Source organism: Babylonia areolata, chromosome 7, assembly GCF_041734735.1.
Source record: "Babylonia areolata isolate BAREFJ2019XMU chromosome 7, ASM4173473v1, whole genome shotgun sequence".
In the NCBI taxonomy this organism is placed as follows: Eukaryota; Metazoa; Mollusca; class Gastropoda; order Neogastropoda; family Buccinidae; genus Babylonia; species Babylonia areolata.
In genome coordinates this window covers 26,260,858-26,282,410 of record NC_134882.1, presented here as the reverse complement: position 1 = coordinate 26,282,410, position 21,553 = coordinate 26,260,858, and the positions used below count along the sequence as shown (strand labels likewise).

The 21,553-nt window shown below is 46.2% G+C and overlaps 1 protein-coding gene across 2 annotated transcripts in view; it reads left to right on the top strand.

The window, feature by feature from the left end:
• Positions 1 to 19,888, top strand: part of LOC143283927 (uncharacterized) — a 104,081-nt gene extending 84,193 nt beyond the window's left edge. For both annotated transcript variants that reach the window (XM_076590368.1, XM_076590367.1), the window contains 3 exons: positions 3,771 to 4,090; positions 9,183 to 9,223; positions 13,322 to 19,888. In XM_076590368.1, the coding sequence (XP_076446483.1) occupies positions 3,771 to 4,090; positions 9,183 to 9,223; positions 13,322 to 14,746 (1,786 nt within the window). In that variant the 3' untranslated portion in view covers positions 14,747 to 19,888. The remainder of the gene's footprint in view (positions 1 to 3,770; positions 4,091 to 9,182; positions 9,224 to 13,321) is intronic.
• Positions 19,889 to 21,553: the final 1,665 nt, after the last annotated feature.

Here is a 21,553-nt window from a genome sequence, read left to right as displayed (position 1 = left end):
TAAAATGTACCCGAGTGCTACAGACGTTCAGTTACTGACCCAACTCCACAATTTCAAGTATCGCGTCTCCGCAATTTACAGTGTGTATTTGGTAAGCAATACATGATCATTAATGATGCTTGTGTCCCTACACCCTCAGCAGGGGGAATTTTTCACACTGTCTGCTTCATACTTTTGTCAGTTTTTCTGTCTTTAATTACCTGTCAATAATTGCCTGTCTACGACGAGCGCAATAGCCGAGTGGTTAAAGCGTTGGGACTTTCAATCTGAGGGTCCCGGATTCAAATCTCGGTGACGGCGCCTGGTGGGTAAAGGGTGGAGATTTTTCCGATCTCCCAGATCAACATTTGTGCAGACCTGCTAGTGCCTGAACCCTCTTCATGTGTACACACCCAAGCAGATCATCAAATACGCACAAGATCTGTAATCCATGTCGGCGTTCGGTGCGTTATGGAAACAAGAACATACCCAGCATGCACACCCCCGAAAACAGAGTTTGGCTGCCTACATGGCGGGGTAAAAACGGTCGTACACGTAAAAGCCCCCTCGGGTACATACGAGTGAAAGTGGGAGTTGCAGCCCACGAAGGAAGAAGAAGAAGCCTGTCTGACATAAAGTCAGTTGCGGTGTAAGAATCTGTGTTGCGTAAGGTGTGGCCAACACAAATAGCAGAGAGAGTTAATTCCAAATTTTGACTCTGGTCATCCATATCGATTTAGGAAAAGGATCACCGAGTTGTTCATGTGCACAACCAAACTATGCCGTCTTTCCTTTCTTGCCACCAAGAACCCCTTCCTTGTACTTCGCATATTAATAGTATACTTTTGTCGGTTATTTTCTCTCCATTTTTGTTGACTTTAAGTTGCCAATATGCGTCCTGGAAGAGCTCCTTTGCACCAGGTGAGTTTTTGAGGAACTGTCCCAGAAGTCTCCACAGAGCTTCCACCATTGATGGCATGGCTGTTGTATTTCCCTGCCACAAAGGCTTTAGTGGAGCCACCGGCGCAGTAGCCCGACTGAACAGTTAGTCTCTAAAGCCTGTTCCTCTCATGTGTTGTCCCAGAGTACTAAGGAAAGAACAAACGAAATGAAACGCACAAAGACATACCGTATTCTTCTGGGACTGTTCATTTTGCCAAATGTCCATGGTCAAACGTGATAAAAGCATGATCCTGACCCGGTTGTCTTGTTGCTTTCAGTGACACGTGCAGAGCTTGTTGCACAGTTACACTATCAGAACAGGTTATTGATAACGCTTCGCTTTGTTTTCGTCAATGATCTTCTTTTCCATTTATTTGTACACGTGGTTAAACGTGTTCGTGTAGACTTCCTTTTGCTCAGTAAACAGTTTGTCTCTTCTTCCGTGTCTATACACATGCCTCAGAATCAAGTCTCTCCCGAAAGATTTTGTGGTTGCGTAATTACCGTGCCACAAGATGCGTATCCAGACGATCACAAAAATAGACCGTTGGAGAGTTCCGTGGCCATCTTGGATCTTGCGCATTCGATATATCAAATTTCACATTTCTCACGCTGTCTTGTTTTGTTCGGTCACTACTCTTGTGTCTGCCCCGAAGTTGGTTTTGTTGTGAATGATGCATAATTTGTGTGTCCACGCTTCTAAATTTACTGTTTAATACAAAGAAGATGTAAGTCCTGTATGTGGCCACTGTGGCGTTGCAAATAGGTATACCCCAAACTTATCTATTCAGTTTAAAGAAGGAAAACCGACTTGTGTATATATACCACAAATAAATCCGTCAGATTGATACAGTGTGATTCCTTTCATAAAATGCATTGGGAAAAAGAAGAAGAAAAAACACCGTTTCATTTACAGTATGACCCTTGCGGTCGGCTAGGCCATAAACCATGTTTGTTAGACTGATTAAAAGCAATACTACATATATAACACAAATGTTTTCTAATACAGTGCCTAATTGTGTTATCGGTTACCCCATGTTGATAAAAACATCCTTCATCCAGTAGCCAGATTGCTTGCGTTTGAGCATTTTCAGTGCACCAGAAGTATTTGATCTCTTGACAAGCTTAGGCGCTAATCCAGTTTTAATGTCATCCAGAGAATAGCTCACTCGAATTCTTTTCTGCAGACGTGACATAACTGTGTGATAAAATATATGGATGTAGTGTCGCTTCAAGCACATCTACCCCCAAAAGTCATTTTGGGCCCAAAGAAGGAAAAATGGCCAATATTTACCCTTCCCATGCATTTATTCCGTAATTTGAACTTGGTAGACAGGTATAAATTATGATTTCTGACATGAAAACACACAAGAAAATCACATGAAAAACCCTTCCTTGTCGGGGTGAGTATTACCCTCCCCCTGCGTTGTAGAGGACTGGACCAGTGTGTTGATGTGGTGCTTTATTATGTTTGCACTCTTCATGGCCTGTTTAAATCTCAGATAGCTGGTTTAAGGCAAGATATCTCGTCCATGTGGGCAACCAGAGTTTTGTATTTGCAGTCTGTGTATATTGTGTATCTCTGAATTCTTAAACAAAAAAGATAAAGGCAACACCACCCGCAGTAGCGGAGTGGTTAGCATCGCGGACTGGCGACTTGGAGGACATGCGTTCGGACCCTCAGCAGAGGTCAGGATTTTTCGACTGGTGGCCGGTTGCTGCCCACAGTTGAAGGTGTTGTGGGAAAATTGGAACCACAGAGTCGGAGGTTATATCACTTAATGGATGCGTCCTTGGATGTGTTGCTCAAGTTTCTTGTCTAACACTGCAGATGGCTGTCTCATGAAAGGAAGTGTAGAGTACAGCCTTTAGTCCCAAACCAAAGTGATGTGTAGAGTACAGCCTTTAGTCCCAAACCGAAGTGGACCTCCATTGCAGCATCGTCTATATCCATATAATTCATCATGAAATACAGAAATGATTATTTGAAAAGAAGGAGAGAAAAAAACGCCCAAATTATGTGACCTCTCATGCTGTACTCTCACGGTGATCTCGGTTTCGATTTTTCCACCACTTCTATGCTTATGGTGAGTTCCTCCTGCCAAAGTCGTCAGCATCGACAGGTTCTGTCGGAGAAACGTGATGAAACCCCCTCTGGGACTTGTTTCGCGACTTATCGATTATTATCATCAGTGGGCTGAGGGGGTGCGAAGTTAGTGATGCCCTTGAGTATTTAATCCGAACAGGCAGCGCTGAACACCACCAAGATGTCTCCGCTGAAGTGCAGGGCCTCCTGGCGACCAGACTTCAATAGCTCCTTGTTGACTGCCGGCGCTGGGTGTGGTCGTGTATGGGGAGACGGGATGAGCAGTGTAGGGGGAAACGATGAGAGGTGTGTTGTGTGTGTTGCAGGAGCAGTGACACGATGAGAGGTGTGTTGTGTGTGTTGCAGGAGCAGTGACACGATGAGAGGTGTGTTGTGTGTGTGTTGCAGGAGCAGTGACACGATGAGAGGTGTGTTTTGTGTGTTGCAGGAGCAGTGACATGATGAGAGGTGTGTGTTGCAGGAGCAGTGACACGATGAGAGGTGTGTTTTGTGTGTTGCAGGAGCAGTGACACGATGAGAGGTGTGTTGTGTGTGTGTTGCAGGAGCAGTGACACGATGAGAGGTGTGTTGTGTGTGTTGCAGGAGCAGTGACACGATGAGAGGTGTGTTGTGTGTGTTGCAGGAGCAGTGACACGATGAGAGGTGTGTTGTGTGTGTTGCAGGAGCAGTGACACGATGAGAGGTGTGTTGTGTGTGTTGCAGGAGCAGTGACACGATGAGAGGTGTGTTGTGTGTGTTGCAGGAGCAGAGGTGCTGACGTCAGCCAGCCGGTGCACACCACCATTACCTCCTCCCAGCCCGTCAGCCTGGAGTGTGGCGGGGTGATGGGGGTGGGGGAGTCGATGGAGGCGGTGGGTGGGGCCAGCTACAGCCTGATGACCTCCTCCTCCCTGCCCCTTGCCCAGCAGCCCTCGGCGGGTCAGGGGGTGGGTGGGGGTTCCTCAGGGGGCGTGGTGTACTGGATGCCGGTGGTGAGCGTGCCCTACGCCAACACCATGGGGCAGGTCAACCTGGCCTGGGCTCCCTCTCAGGACCCTTTCGGCAAGGACCTGCCGCTCACCGGTTGGTTGGCTGGCTGTGCTGACTGGCTGGTTGTCTGCTTGTCTGCCTTCCCTTTTATGTCCTATGTCTTTCTGTCTCTCTGCCCTTCTCTCTTCTGCATGATATAATACAGAAGTTCCCATCAAACAGCCAGAAGGCGGTAGAGTTGAGTTTTACGACTTACTGCCTGCCAGTCTGTCCTCCCACTCCTCTTTTTTCTCTCCAAAATAACAGAAGTTCCCATCCAGCAGCTAGCAGATGTGTCAAAAACATTGAAATAGCAAATCATGAAGGTTCAGTTGTTCGAGGGGGTGGAGTGCTGAACAGCAAGCTCACGAATAGAGCTCATCAAATCGTCTTCCCCACTCTGGAGGGTTGGTATGGAATTCTTTACCAGAAATACTCTGATACAATCTACAAGGCATAGTTCCATGAGAAAAGCATACAGAAATGTGCGTTGTCTGATTGTAATTGAACAAACAATAGGTGGAAAAGTTGATGATATCCTGATGCTCTCTGTGTTTGTCCTGTCTTCAGTTCTGTTTTTGATTCCGTGTAGTCATATTGTGTCTTTGTGTATCTCTTTCTCGTTGTCACTGTCTTACTATCTCTTTACCTTCTGTCTCACTTCTACCTCTCTCTCTCTCTCTCTCTCTCTCTCTCTCTCTCTCTCTCTCTCTCTCTCTCTCTCTCTCTCTCTCTCTCTCTCTCTCCTTCCGTAACCCTCAGATCTTCGCTCTGACGTTAGTTTATGTAAGTTCTGAAAGAAGGACGTAAACTTCGTTTTATTATATCAGCTGTCCCTTCCCGCTTTTTCCATATCTTTTATGGCGAGGTGAGTATGTGAAGAAAAAGCCCCATGGTTTCATGTTTCACCATGGTTAATAAAGATTTTTTTGTCTTGTCTAGTTCTTGTGTTGCGCCGGCTGTTTGGAACTCATTGCATACCAGTCTGCGAAATTGTCCTCTATGGGTGTTTTTGTCTTCAAATCGCAACAAAAAACATTATTTTTCAAACATTATTTGAATCACGTTGTCCACACATGTATGTATTCACAGTATGGTGTTCTGTAGTTACAGTTTGAGTGAATGAAATGGTAATAAACGATGTGTAAATGAGCAACGTGTAGTGTCTTACGAGTATTGCGATAAAATCATATGGATACTTTTCATTATTAGTATTACAGTATTATTATTATTATATTTTTATTAATCCCTCGAATATGCACATATTAGTTATTATTAAACCGTCAGACACATTATGAGCACAAGGTATGAAAAGGGAGGAAGCTCTGTTTGCGATCCCCATGTCTTCATACCTGTTGGTGGACAGGTATTATTAGGATAAAGTTGTATCCGTCAGTGCGAAAAGGAAAGCGTTGATTTCTAAATGAGCTTTTTGAACATGTGTTGCTAGTAGTGTCTGACTGTCCAGACTTTCAGCTGTTTCTTCTCAGCTACACGCAAGAGACGGGGACTCGAAAGAACAAAATGTTTGGTGCAAACGTTAGGAGCAAAGCTGATCGCCCTACTTCCCATTCCCCACCAAACAGTGGGAATACACAGATACTCTGGTGGAGAGCAGATGCGCAGGATGATACTCCACAAGCAACTGGGTGAAGTCGTTGCTTTGGTTTATCCATCGCCATACGTAGAGCGGTGGCCTATTGGTAGTGCGCCCGAATAGGAAACGTGTGCCCACGGTTTCGAGTAGGATATACGGCCAGAATTTTTGTGTTACTCCCCAGCCCCCACCTCTCCACTAGACCTTGAGTGGTGATCTGGTTGCTGGTCACGCGGATTAGACGATAAACAGCATGCACTTAGCACACGTAAAACAATCCACGGCAACAAAGGGGTTGTCCCTGGCTTAAGTTTAGAGATTGAAAGCAAAACACGCACAGACTGAACAGGAAAAAAAAATTGTGTGGGTGGCGCTGCATGGTGGTAACTCGCTGTCCTGGATTTCATACAATAAATCAGCAGTGACAGTAGTACAATACAGCACATCACACTGCACAATACGATGCAATACAATAGCGGTTAATGACTTCTGGGCAGTTGAGGGAGATCCTAGGGCGTCCCATTATCCGCAATCATCCATGTCTCGGTAATTGTGTGTGTCTGTTCTGAAGGCGTTAATGTGTGTTGAGCGTGCTGGCAGTAGTGAAACCTCCCGCACCCCTCCGTCCCTCGTACCTTGACGTCCTTTCCGTGTGTCCTTACTCCTCGTGTCAGGTGCAGGTGACAGGTATAATCATTGTGATGATGGGTAACCCATCAGGTGAAAGCTGCAAACAGCTGGAGTAGAGTGACGCAGCCGTGTGTGTGTATGTGTCCTGTCTGTGCGTGCGGTCTGTGACGGGGACATGTTCATTCCCTTTGCTCATCAGCAGCAGCCTGACGCGTGTTCACTCTGCTGGGCTCGACACAAGTTCATGTTTTGACTGAGGAGGAACTGGCGAGTTTGTTCCAGTTTAGTTTGTGTGTGTGTGTTTTGTGTCGTGCGTGGATAGAATGGTTCCTTTTTTCTTTTTTCTTCTTTTTTTATCCATTGTTGATTTCCTGCAATGATTTTTTTTCTGTTCGCCCATCCACAGGCACCTCTCCCCTGCTAGAGTGCATGAAGTGTGAGCCTCTTGTCACCGCTGTCGTGGAAGCGGATTTTTTGATCAGTGGGATCAGTTTTGGTGCGGACTGCATGAACCGACGGGTGGATGTTTTTAGTCTGTTCAATGATGCGTGATCGTTAGGACACCGGAACCCGCCATCCCCCGAAACCATGGTCCAGTGATAAGTGTCGACCCTTTTCTCTCATTCTGCTCGACTGGCTCGGGGAATCAGGACGCACAAGTAAACCGCTGACTGTCAACCATTCGGATCTGCCTGAAGGTCTGTCGACTGGCCTTCCACCCAGGTAACACTGACCCAAGGAGAAGTTCTGCATTCTTACTACAGGCCGAAGGGTAGTTTCGCGATGCGCATGGCGTTCTGAGCGGATGTTGGGACAGTGAGTCACACCCCTAGTCTCAGGTGATGAAACAGACCCAGACCAGTCACATGCGTTTACTCTGAACTTGCATTGAGCTGACCAGTCAGCTGACTCGTTTTCCCGAAGAATGAAGGACGAGACTTTTGTTGTCGGGTAGGAAAACTATGTATGTATGCCGATGCGACTGAATGTCTGAGTGCTCCAGAAAGTTCAAAATGTTCTTGAAAGTGATTCAGAGGGGTTGGCTTCTCTGCTGGCAGGATTAATACATTGCAGTGGCGCAATAGCCGAACGGTTAAAGCGTTGGACTTTTAGTCTGGTGGTCCCGGGTTCGAACCTCAGTGACGGCGCCTGGTGGGTAAAGGGTGGAGATTTTCCGATCTGCCAGGTCGACATATCTGCAGACCTGCTAGTGCCTGAACCCCCTTCGTATGTATACGCACGCAGATGATCAAATACGGATGTTATCCTGTAATCCATGTCAGCGTTCGGTGGGTTATGGAAACAAGAACATACCCAGCATGCACACCCCCAAAATCGGAAAATGGCTGCCTGCATAGCAACGTAAATAAACAAAACGGTCGTACACATAAAATGTTACATGTATGTTTGAGTTTGTATGTGTGTGTGCCTGAAATCTGAATGAAACAAGAAACGAATGATGAGTGCCCAATGGCAGCCGTCAGTCGGCTCTGCCCAGGTAAGCAGCCTGTTGTGCAAATGACCCTGTGTTTGTAAAGCGCTGAGAGCTTGGACTCCATTCGAGGATAGGCGCTATATAAGTATCCATATCGATCAATTAAAAAAAATTAAAAAATGTCACTGGCACCAGGGCTACACACCACGTATCACTTTTCTTCACTTCCTTCCTCTTGTATGATGATAGTGTACATAAGCTTTTTAACAAAATCTCGAAGCTTTCTAACAAAATCTCGAAGTGTTGTTCAATAACCAATCAGTCATACATGTCAGTCAGACAAAACCTTATACAAGAACATGCGCCGACGCGCTTTTGACATTCTAGATAGGGACATAACACTAACACAAACAGAACCAGGGAAGGCACAACGCAAACTTTTTAAGTGCACGCACACCACACACACACACACACATACACACACTTTTCTCCCCAACTCCTTATTTTTTCATGTCTTAAATCACTTGAAGTGGAAAGACAACTGGAAGACGACTATACATAAAGACAACTGTAAAATTGAAGATAATTACACGTGTATGAACGGAAACACAGAAATAATGAACATTCAGAGAACACAGGATACTGAATGCTATTTTAAAACATTTTACATGCAGCTTCACGAGTTATTTTCAGAACTTTCTGAGGACCTCAGTAACCGAATGTGAAGGTAATTTTCGACACGTTTTCAGCGTTTTTGTATCTGTATTGGAATGATTGGCAATACTTCAGTGAACTCGCAAGTTATAGGTTGTCAACCCACTTTGCTGTTTTCTGAAGGAAGGAAGTTTGCACCCAGCCTGAGCTCCCCCCACCTCCTTCCGTTGTGTTATCCTCCTGTCCCTGCCCCCTATCAGCCTTCACGTCTGTTACATCCCCCACCCCTATCCACTCCTTCCCCGCCAGCATGGCCTCTCCCAGCGGAAACTGGCACAGCTACAACGTGTGTGAGTGGTGCGTTTAACTTGGCCTTTGTCCGTACAAGCCTTCTGCGGACACGCTTTGATTTTGTTTGTTGGGCCTGATCAATGAGTGTTCAGGAGAGAGAGGGGGTCAGGGGTGGGGGTTCGGTGACTGGCTTGCGCGTGCTTACCACCCCCCGCCCCTCCACCTCCCTCCCGAGGCAGGCAACTGTGGCGGGGGATGGGGGTTACAAATCAATGGTGCACACCTGTGGGTGTCGGTGTCAGAACGAAGCAAGCACAGCCAGTCCTGTCTGCTCTTGCCCCTATACCTCCACCACGCACGCTGACGCAGTGACTGGCTGCACACAGCACTGTGAGCATACCTTTTCCTTCCTTCTCACTCCGTTCATCGTGTAGACCCCTTGTTGTTGTTGTCGGGTTTACGTGCCTTGTTCGATCTTCTGTTTCTACATGCAGGGTTGTTATATTCAAACTGTAGTCACCATGTCTCATCTGTTGCAGATATGAACACGTTGCGTTACTTCTTTAACCTTGGAGTTGAGGTGAGTAGCAATTAATGTTTTGTTGTTTTTGTTTTGGGGGGAGTCTTTTAGAGTTCATGAACAGATCCATTTTCTGTTGCTGATGGTGGAGGTGAATGTTTTTAAGTTGCATGTCTCTTATACGTTCTTCCTTCCACCATTTTGACTAATTTGTCTATTGAACTTCTGCTCCGTGAGTGTGCGTGCTCTTGTGTGTGTTTGTGTTTGTGGTGTACTTTATTGCATGTATAAATATGTAAATATTTAATATAAATTCCATTGTAAACGCCACGAGCTCTCCTGTATGGGGCGCGTGAGTGTCGGTCTCCATTACTTAGTTCGCGAAGACCCCCACATGTAAATATATTTTTATGCCACTTGAAAGTACCAGTGATACATTTTATGAATTCAGTGTTGAAAATGCCATCGATAAACGAATATGACATTTTAAGAACACACGGATCACTTAATAATGAAGTGCGTTATCACAAAAGTTAAGTTGGCATAAATAAAACCAAAGCGACAAAAAACACACTGCAAAAACTGGTAGCATTGAGGGCACCATGTATGGTATTCTTTCAAGACCGGCCAATACCAGCGTAGTTCCAGCATCTGCTGTGAATGTCTTCAGTGAGCCGAGTGCCGGTCAGCCCGGACCCAGGAAGACGTGAATCAGTAACTATGTAATGTAGCTATATTATTTTCAGATCAGCGACTAATATTCTGACAGAAAACTCGTCGATTTATTTTTTTCTTAAATCGCGAGGGAAAATAAAAGTAATTTTATGTACAGAATGATTGCAGTAAAGTGATGTTTAACAAAGTAGATACACAACAGTCCGATTACGCAGAGTACGTAGAAATCTATGTACCTGTTATTGCAGTCCGGACATTGTTATTGTTTTTATTTATTATGTTATCATTTTATTTATTTATTATCAGTGCTGCAGTTGATATGGCTGTACACGATAGATATTTGCGATGCATCAAGCATTTATCGATGTCATGACGTTTAGTGAAACGGGTTGCTGTGAGGTCTGTATCGTTGTTTTATGGGTTACGGTGTTAGTGTGGGTGGATGATGGTGTATGCATCAGCGTACCAAGTACGGCGGTTTGGTTTACATTTCATCAGTCAGTTTTGTATTTCATCATGCAGTGTTGCTTGAAGTTTCATCTGCTGGCCGACTGCAGAGAATTCCATGACGGGCACAAACATTCTACGCTAGTTCTATGATGTTGCTCCGGATACTGGTGTTTTTGATATTTTGTCCCAGTTCTTGACGGAGATATATTTAAACTTTTAATGTGATTTGAATTTTACGATGAATATATTAATTAGTCGTGGATGAGTTTGGTCTTTTTAAAGGTGGTGGTGGTGGTGTTTTTAAAGGACCTTTCAAAATATTAGTTTACCTTTCATTGACTTTAAGAGCCGACGGGTATTCAGCCCTGAAATGGCTCCTTTGCGGTGGGATGGGCACGTAGCACCATGATTCGATGTGTGCAGTTTGCACTGTGCATGGGACTCCGCCTGTTTTGACACTTCTTCTTCTTCTTCTTCTTCTTCGTTCGTGGGCTGCAATTCCCACGTTAACTCACATGTACATGAGTGAGCTTTTACATGAATGGCCGTTTTTACCCCGCCATGTAGGCAGCCATTCTCCGTTTTCCTGGTGGGGGGAGGGCGTGCATGCTGGGCATGTTCTTGTTTCCGTGTTTCCATAACCCACGGAACGCTGACATGGATTACAGGATCTTTGACCGCTCAATTTCAGGGTGTAATAACAGTCTCAGCGGATCGGCGTGCGATCTGGTCATTCTCAAAATGTTGTTAACTTTTTAAAGTTCTTTGCCAGAGTGTTGTCAACTCTCTGCGGTCTTGGCACATTTTTTGTTCTTTCTTGTGGCGTTGCTTTCTGTAGGTCCGGATTTTATTTTTAATTTGTCCGTTCTTGCGATGTTGTTACATTTCTATAGGCCTGAGTGTAGTTTGTTCTTTACCAGGGTGTTGTAAACTTTTGTTGGCCTGATTGCGTTTTTTGTTCTTCCTCGTGGCGTAGTTATCGTTATATTTATAGGTCTTGGTGCAATATTTTTTTTACCAGGGTGTAGTTAACTTTGTCGTCATGGTACATTTTCTTTCTCGTGATGTAGTTACTTTCTGCAGGTCTGGGTGTGTTTGTGTTATTTCTCATGGTGTTATGATTTTTTAACGTCATGGTGCAGTTTTGTTCTTCACCACGGTGTAGTTGCCTTTTTGTAGGTCTGATTGTAGTTTCCTTTTCTTTCCTTTTTCAACAAACTCCTATGTGCGATCAAAGAACTCAGTACCCCTTCCAAACGTCCTAACCATCACAATGTCTCAAGAGAACTCCCCGTTACAAATCCTAAACCCTCATGTTCGTCAAATCAACTCTTTCCATCGAGGTGCGTTTGTAGAACTCCCCATCCCTCGTGGTGCGTTTGTAGAACTCCCCATCCCTCGTGGTGCGTTTGTAGAACTCCCCATCCCTCGTGGTGCGTTTGTAGAACTCCCCGTCCCTCGTGGTGCGTTTGTAGAACTCCCCATCCCTCGTGGTGCGTTTGTAGAACTCCCCATCCCTCGTGGTGCGTTTGTAGAACTCCCCGTCCCTCGTGGTGCGTTTGTAGAACTCCCCATCCCTCGTGGTGCGTCTGTAGAACTCCCCGTCCCTCGTGGTGCGTCTGTAGAACTCCCCATCCCTCGTGGTGCGTCTGTAGAACTCCCCGTCCCTCATGGTGCGTCAAGAGAACTCCCTGTCCCTCATGGTGCGTCAAGAGAACTCCCCGTCCCTCATGGTGCGTCAAGAGAACTCCCCATCCCTCGTGGTGCGTTTGTAGAACTCCCTGTCCCTCATGGTGCGTCAAGAGAACTCCCTGTCCCTCATGGTGCGTCTGTAGAACTCCCCGTCCATCGTGGTGCGTCTGTAGAACTCCCCGTCCCTCGTGGTGCGTTTGTAGAACTCCCCATCCCTCATGGTGCGTCAAGAGAAGTCTCCGTCCCTCATGGTGCGTCAAGAGAAGTCTCCGTCCCTCATGGTGCGTCAAGAGAACTCCCCGTCCATCGTGGTGCGTCAAGAGAACTCCCTGTCCATCGTGGTGCGTCAAGAGAACTCCCCGTCCATCGTGGTGCGTCAAGAGAAGTCTCCGTCCCCCATGATGTGTCAAGAGAACTCCCCGTCCCTCATGATGCGTCAAGAGAACTCACCGTCCATCGTGGTGCGTCAAGAGAACTCCCCGTCCATCGTGGTGCGTCAAGAGAAGTCTCCGTCCCTCATGATGTGTCAAGAGAACTCCCCGTCCCTTATGGTGCGTCAAGAGAACTCCCTGTCCCTCATGATGCGTCAAGAGAACTCCCTGTCCCTCATGATGTGTCAAGAGAACTCCCCGTCCCTCATGATGTGTGAAGAGAACTCCCCCTCCCTCATGATGCGTCAAGAGAACTCTCCCTCATGGTGCGTCAAGAGAACTCCCCCTCCCTCATGGTGCGTCAAGAGAACTCCCCGTCCCTCATGGTGCGTCAAGAGAACTCCCCGTCCCTCATGGTGCGTCAAGATAACTCCCCGTCCCTCACGGTGCGTCAAGAGAACTCCACTTCCCTGTAATTCATGGTTGTTCGATACAACTCCCCCTCCCCCTTTGTGCATCATGAGAATTCCCTGTCAAACATGCGTCAAGAAAAGACTCCTTACATGCGTCGAGTGAATTCCCCGTCCCTAATCCCCCGCAGTCGCCGTCAGCAGAACTCCCTATGCCTTACGGTGCGTCAAGATAACTCCCCGTCCCTCATGGTGCGTCAAGAGAACTCCCCGTCCCTCATGGTGCGTCAAGAGAACTCCCCATTCCTCATGGTGCGTCAAGAGAACTCCACCTCCCTCAGTTTTCGTAGTGCATAAAATGAGCATCCTCATCCCTCACTGTGCATATAGTGTCTTTCCTCATTTTTTCACATGCATATATGACCTTCCACGTTCCTTAAATTGCATAAAGTGAGGTTATTAAGTGAATGTCCATAACCACCTTGAAGTGTACTCCACATCATTAAAGTCCTGTGGGTGAATTCCACATCCCTCACGTAACTGTGTGTTCATTGTTTCAGTATTTCCGCATCAGCGCCAACATGCAGCAACCGCAGCAACCCCAGCAGCAGCCGCAGCAGAGCTACATGACGTCACCCATGCCCCAAGTGCTGGCCAGCTATCCCCCCACCTCCACCGTCTACATGCCAGTGGAACAGGGTGCGTCCTTTGCCGTGCCTGCCGCCCCCTTCCCTCCCAAGGCCAAGAGTCAGGGCCATCCCCATTCCATGACCTCTGGCAGAGCCACGGGCCCCAGCCAGGGCAAAGGTGGAGGAGGGGCAGAGTGCAGGGTGGAGGGAATGGAGATGGGCAGTGACGTGTCCGACAACGGCTTCACCAGCTGTGGGGAGGGCGGACCGGCGGGGGAAGAGGACTTGGACGTGGCCAGCAACCGTACTGATGATGATTCTGGATCCACCCAGGGGGAAGAGGCTGGGTCTGAGAAGGGAGGGACGAAGGGGAAAGGGAAGCGAAAGTACTACATGTACGGTTCACACAAGCTGATCAAGCCCATCAAGGAGATTCCGCCCCGCTTTCAGCTGATGCTGGCGGAGAACAGCGCGGCCAAGGCGCGGTGCGAGGGGCAGCCCATCTACATGCAGCTGTCTCCTGCAGACCTCATGGCCCTGGAGCAGGGCGAGGCCAGCGCCCTCAACGTGGACGCTCAGTGCTTCTACCCGGCCCACCCGTACGACACGATCGTGCTGGACGATAGCGGCATGGCCAGCTTCACGACCGCCTGCCATCCCCCTCCCATCGTCATGCCCCCTCCCCCTCCCGTCATGCAAGCAGCGGGGATCCCTACTCCCGTCAGCGTGGTCTACAGCTCTCTGCCTTCCTCCTCTTCTGCTACCGCTTTGCCTCCCCCCACCTTCACCCGCCCCGCTCTGCCCGTGCCCTCGCTGCCCCCCCACCCCCGTGCCGCTGCTGCTGAGGGCAAGATGGCCGGGGGGCCAGCGGAGGGCAAGCTGCTGCCCGTGGTGGTGGCTGGGGGGCCCCTGGGCAAGGGCCCCTCCAGCTCGGGTCCAGAGAAGAGGCCCGACGAGCTGGCAGGGCCCTCGTCCAACAAAGCTGCTTCTTCGCATGTGTCTGTCTCCTCCTTCTCTCTGTCTCTGCCTCCCGCTTTCCCTGTATCCAGCAGCATGCCGCCCCCTCTGTCTGCCCCTCCCCTGCATGCGGGCTCTGCCCACCCCCCTCTAGCTGGTGGCGGGAAGCAATGTTTTTACATGTATTCTTCTCCCTCCACAGGTTTCCCTACCCTGCCGGCCACCCCTCCTCAGGGACAGAGCCACGGCCCTGCCCTGTCCCAGGGCCAGGTAGTGTACGTGATGAACCCCCAGGGCTATGGGCCGGCCTCGCCCTGCACGGGCTATCAACCCACCCTCATGGCCCCGCCTACTGCCCACACCATGGGCGTGGCTTGCCCCCCTGTGGCCGTGCAGTGACTAGCACAGGACTGACTCTGGTGGCTGTCTTCAGGGGGCCATCACCAGCCACCAAAACTGTTGTCCGTGGTCCTCTGTTGTTTTGAACTCTTGTTCTGTTTGTTGGCCTTCCTGGTCGTCGTGCCTTGTGAACTGTACATCCTCACTGTCTAGAGCAGGCATTATCTTGACCATGTGACTGTACCTTAACTTAGCTCTGATTTTGTCACGTGAAAGCGGCTTCATGAGAGCAATGTATGGGCCGTGTAAAACGAACCACGATTGATTACCCAACCTCTTACCTGTGCGTTTGGTTAGTTGCAAAGTCCACAGGTGTGACTTAATTAACATTCCTTATTTTTTGTGTGTGTTTGTATGAGACGTGAATGGTAGTAACAATTAGTGGCAGCGTGTGAGTGTGATAAGTGGTGTTAACGGGAGTGGGAGAATCTTTTCTTTTCCTCCTTTTTCTTTTTCTGCTTTATGTTTGTATGCATGACGTCATGTCTTGTTGGCCTATTCCTGGTGGCTTTGGGCAATGCTGACCAGTGGTGATGGGATGGATCTCTGTGTGCTGGGTGACCAACTTTTCTTTTCTACCTTGACATCCGTTCAACTTTGTAGTGGACTGCTCGCATATCCTGTCACATGTCCCATGACTCTGGAGTAAACGTTTTAATCACTTTGTCTCGCATTCCCATGCCAATGCTGTGCATCAGTGATGAATGCCAGTGTGTAGAGCATTCAGTCAGTTGAAACATTCACTGTTCTAGCTTGTGGTTTAACAGTGTAACCATAGGTGATCACGAAAAGATTAGATGATCAGACTAATAATATGCAGTGTCACGAAAATTGGCAACTTTTCATGACTGGTTTGCTAGTTTGTCAAATATTGTGATGCAAACAGAAGTGTAAAGTGTATCAGTGAAAAAGAAACCATAGGGCGCGAGTATATTGGTCTGGTTCCTCGGAACTCATTTATGTTCTGAAGCGTCCCAACAGTAGCCAAGGAGAGGACAACTACGAGATCATGGGATTTGTAGAACAGGACCGCAAATGTTACCTTTTTTTCTTGTCTAGTGTTTGTATATGGCATTGTGTGGTACAGGTGGTGGTTATCTGCATCCACAAGGTCCTGCACAGCTTCTGTTTGCTGCTCTTAATTTTCTGTTTTGTTTTTGTTTTTATTTTTAAAGGGCAGAAATGACTCCCACAGACTCGTGTCTTTTTCCCTCAGTTTTGTTGATGAACGGCTGTGGATTGCCGATAGCTGAGTTTCTCTGTGCCTTAGACGTATGACAACGAAAGAATAGCAAACCAACTAAAAAGAAAATCTTCAAAACATGTGTGTTTGAGTGTCGGATGGTTTATGTTGACTGTGAGTTCCAGAAATGAACATGATCGGTTTATTTGTTTTCTTAATGATATCGATAACATTTGTGGAAGCGAGATGTATAAATGATACAGAATGACTCTCCCTTTCCTGTCTCATTCCAAAACAACTCCTTTGTTCTTAATGCCGTTGGCAGTCGGCTGGGCTGTTAGCAACATGATTTGATAGTCTTCTCACAGTATGCAACGGGTGCTTCAGCTCAGTGAACACCTGGATGTAAAGATTGAGACTATCTGTTTCCCAGATTCAAATGTTCAGTTTGTCCTTTTGTCAACACTGCCCTATCCTGTCATACAGTGACTCCAGTTTGAAGCGCCACCATGTCGGTGAACCCACAGTGATCTCTTGTAAGTAATGTCTTGCTGTTCGGTACCTCCCATCATTTCGGTGATCCCTCAGTGTTCTTGTTAACTGACTTGTAAGGAAGCTTTTGCTGTCCATTTAACTCCCATGGAATACTACCTCATTGATATAAGTGATGCTATTTCGCTGACCAGTGATACTGTCACTTTAACTCCCAAGTCAGTGATACCATCTCGTTAACAAAGTGTCAGGATTCCCTTAATTTTTTTTTTTTTAATCATGGAAACGGTGATCCCTCACTTCGCAAGTGACTTAAACGTCGGTGATTCGTTAGCTTTCCGTTTGTTCCACGGCATTGGTCCTGTAAGGTCTGTGATGTGGATGACCATGATTGGTGCCTCATAACTAATGCAGTAATTCCTCACTACCTCGTCATGTCCTTGAAAATAGTGTCCTTCACCTGCCTTGTCAACCCTGACATTTGCCACTGTCCTATTAGCCGGCCCCACTGCCCATGATTTCAGTCATCAGTCAGCTGATTTTGATCAGAGGGCAAGATGCAGACAACATCAAAACACAAAGAAAGACAGAAATAAGTTCTAACAAACATTTAGTTTTGATTCTTATTTAAAGCACATACAGTCGGTGAAAAGAATAGATATGTCTAAAGAACTGGTTTTGATTCTTTTGTAAAACATATGCAGTGTGGTGAAAAAGAAAAGATTTGGACCAGTATGGCGAATAAGAGTAAAGCTGTGTGAGTATGCATGTGGTGAGAGATGATCTAATCTGCCAGCCCCCAGCTACAGCGTCCCTTTTACTGTTCACAATGTGCCTCATACTACTATGCATTTGTCCTGCTGTTTAAGTTGTCTCAGTTTAACGTCAGCTGTCTGATTTGACACAACATAACCTAACTGCGGTAACAGGAGAATTTCCTGCTTTCAACTATATGCAGAATCTGCTTCATTACTTTTGTATGGTAAATTGGGAACAAGTTATTTTCTATGCATGGATATTGGGTAGGACTTGAATTTTGTCGATTTCTAAACCAGCATCTGTTTGATGTGCCGGACACTTGTGCGTGATGAATATTTTCTGTGCTTTCATCTTGGATGAGACTTGGATTCTGTCCATATCCTTGATGTTTGCACAGTATCTGGAATTATTTTATCTTTCAGCCTTCGAAAAACAACCCCCTCTTCACTCTCTCAAAAGAAGCCCTTTTTCTGTGGGTGTGTGAATGTTAGCCCACACATTGACCCAGCTGTTGTCAATATTTTTGACAGGAAGGTTTTTTTTCAACAGCTGGTCTTTTCTCCAGGTAGTTCTAGATCAATACAGAACCTTTTTTTTAGTATTCCAAATAAATTTCAAACATTTTACCCCAAGTCCTATTGTTATCATCTTTAGAATGTGTCAACAAATGCTGCGCTCTTCTCATTCATTCTTGCCATATCGATGTGAATGAACGGGAAAACTGATGAAGAAAGATTCAAAGATGACTGTTTTACATGACAAGGCTTAAACCAACGCATTGTTGAGAGGGAGTGTTTCTGTAGCAGAGTTTCATGTGTGTGTGTGTGTGTGTGAGCGTGTTGCTTGTCAAAATCTATTTGATGATGTCTGTTGCAGTGTTGAAAGTTGATCGTGTAATCAAAGAAGTGGTATTGTGTTTTTTTTGGTTGTTTTTTTCAATCCAGTAATTTGTTCACACAGGAAGCCTTCATTGTTGTGTCCCACTGTAAAGTAGGATTTCCCCCCCTTTTTTTTAACTTAAAAGAAACGTGATGTTTCATTTTTCTATTATCAAGGCTTAAGACAAAACAAATGTCAGCCGATCAAAAGCTGCAGTGCTCACTGTTGGCTGCCTCCATTTCCTTATTGGTTTATTTGAGTGCGAGTTTAAAATCTTCCTTCGTGTGATGCTGGGATGTATAGCTCCTCCCAGTGACTGTGTGGGTGTGAATCAGGGGCTGTCTGACTGTGTGTGATGTGTACATTAAAAGACGTTTGGACCATAGAAGGCCTGAATCAGTGAATGGACCATTGAATGAGGGAATGGACCACAGAAAGCCCGAGTGATAGAATGTGCCTCAGAATGCATGAATGAGAGAATGGCAGTTGATGGCCTGAGTGATAGAATGTGCCTCAGAATGCATGAATGAGAGAATGGCAGTTGATGGCCTGAGTGAGAGAACGGACCACAGAATGCATGAATGAGAGAATGGCAGTTGATGGCCTGAGTGAGAGAACGGACCACAGAAAGCCTGAATGAGAGAATGAGCCACAGAATGTAAGCATGAGAACGGACCACATACAGACTGAATGAGCCACAGAATGTAAGCATGAGAACGGACCACATACAGACTGAATGAGCCACAGAATGTAAGCATGAGAACGGACCACATACAGACTGAATGAGAGAATGAGCCACAGAATGTAAGCATGAGAACGGACCACATACAGACTGAATGAGCCACAGAATGTAAGCATGAGAGAACGGACCACATACAGACTGAATGAGCCACAGAATGTAAGCATGAGAACGGACCACATACAGACTGAATGAGCCACAGAATGTAAGCATGAGAGAACGGACCACATACAGACTGAATGAGCCACAGAATGTAAGCATGAGAACGGACCACATACAGACTGAATGAGCCACAGAATGTAAGCATGAGAGAACGGACCACATACAGACTGAATGAGCCACAGAATGTAAGCATGAGAACGGACCACATACAGACTGAATGAGCCACAGAATGTAAGCATGAGAACGGACCACATACAGACTGAATGAGCCACAGAATGTAAGCATGAGAACGGACCACATACAGACTGAATGAGCCACAGAATGTAAGCATGAGAACGGACCACATACAGACTGAATGAGAGAATGAGCCACAGAATGTAAGCATGAGAGAACGGACCACATACAGACTGAATGAGAGAATGAGCCACAGAATGTAAGCATGAGAGAACGGACCACATACAGACTGAATGAGAGAATGAGCCGCAGAATGCATGAATGCGAGAATGGACCGTATAAAGCCTGAATGAGAGCACATAGGCTATAGAATGCGATAATGGACCGTATAAAGCCTGAATGAGAGCACATTGGCTATAGAATGCGAGAATGGACCGTATAAAGCCTGAATGAGAGCACATAGGCTATAGAATGCGAGAATGGACCATATAATGACTGAATGAGAGCACATAGGCAATAGAATGCGAGAATGGACCATATAAAGACTGACTGAGCCGTAGAATACATGAATGCGAGAATGGACCACATAAAATCCTGAATTACATAATGGACAAGTCATGAATGGAGATAATGACCCCGAAAACGTGAGTAGCACTGTCATCGACCACATACAACGTTTTGCTTCCCATGTTTCATACTGTTCGTAACAAACTGTTCACATGTGATTCTGTTGGGCTTTTTTTTTGGGGGGGGGGGGGGGGGGGGGGTGTTTTCTGATGTGTGTTCGTGTTTAAAAAAACCAGTAGGTTTGTTTATGTTTTTTCTGTTGTCTTCGCACGTTACTTAGTGCGCAGGCAGTGTCGTCAGCAGCTGTTGACATGAATATTGATGGAGACATTTGTTTTGCCTAGAGTTTGAAGGAAATCAAAAAAGAAACAAAGGGGGAAAGTGTGTGCTCGGGGTTGAAGGCAAGGCAAAGTGATGGGAACGGTACTTTATATACAGATGGCGATTTGGGTGGCATGGATATTTGTTGAAAGAAATCGCCTGGAAACCTTGTGGACGTGGTCAGTTTAACGTGCTGTTACTTGAATTGACGACATGCCATGTAACACTGTAGTGACTGTCACTGCTGCCAGTGTCACTGTTTTTGCGTAGTCTGAACAATTGCCGGCCTTACTTTGCCAGTAAAATAGTTCAGTTCTGGTTGATTGTTGATTTGTTATTGGTTTGTGTGTTTTGTTTTGTTTTTAGATGCAATGGTCCAGGTATTGTACTTTAACCGTTTTAGTTGCAATGGTCAAAGTATTGTTCTATAATCCATGGTGTGTAATTACAATAATGTAACGTTACATTGTGTTAAGTGTGTGTGTGTGTGTCTACATGATATAGATATCGCTGTAACTTTATTGGAACATAGTGAATTTATCTTTGTGGCAGACTTGTCATTTTAGCCGATTTATGGAAAGTGTTAGAATGTTGGAACTGTTTGAATAGCAGTGGCGCAATTTGTATTGTAGCTTTAACAATTGTACCGTGGCAGATTGTACTGATGGTCACGTGACAATTAAAGCATTGCCTTGCCGGATGCAGTGTTGTAGCTATCAAGCGTCCTATGACTGATGCAGTTAATAGTGTCCTCTGTCAGATGCCATTATCAGTTCTGACTGATGCTTAGTTATTGATGCCCCTTGACTGATATATTTCATCAGTATCCCCTGACTGTAGAAATCCGTGTCCTCTGATGCAGTTACATTATCGATATCCATTGACTGGTGTAGTTATCAGATTCCTGTACAGCTATTAGTGTCCCCTATCTGATGCAATAATCAGTGTGCCATCTGATGCAGTTATCAGTGTCCACCAACTGATGTTACCGACTGATGAGATTATCAGTGTCCCGTCTTGAGTGTCACCTAACGGTTACATTATAACTGGCCCATCTTCATTGCCCTGACTGATGAAGTCGTCAGTCTAATACAGTACTCCGTGTCTACTTGCTGACGTAAGTAAGTGTCCCAGACTGATATAGTTATCAACAGCTGACTGGTGTAGTGATCAGTTTCTGACTGGTGTAGTTATCAGTGCCCCTGCCTGTCGTAGTTATCAATGTTCCTGACTTGTGTACTTATCAGTGTCCCTGACTAGTATCCTTGGTTTGATTAAGTACTAGTGTCCCATGCCTAAGCGCAGTGTTTAGTTGTTTAATCCACCTCAGTGATGCTGTTGTGGTTGGTTGTTAGTGTTCTTTGAGAACTGACATGTAGCTGTTTCAATGAAGCTGTTGTAATTGTTGTTGTTCGTTGATTATATTGAACTGTAATGGATAAGAGCAATGCAAGTCCAGACAGGACGCCAAATGATGCAGTTTAGTTCGTTCACACGTTATGATGTGATAGAGTGGAGGATAGGAGTGATG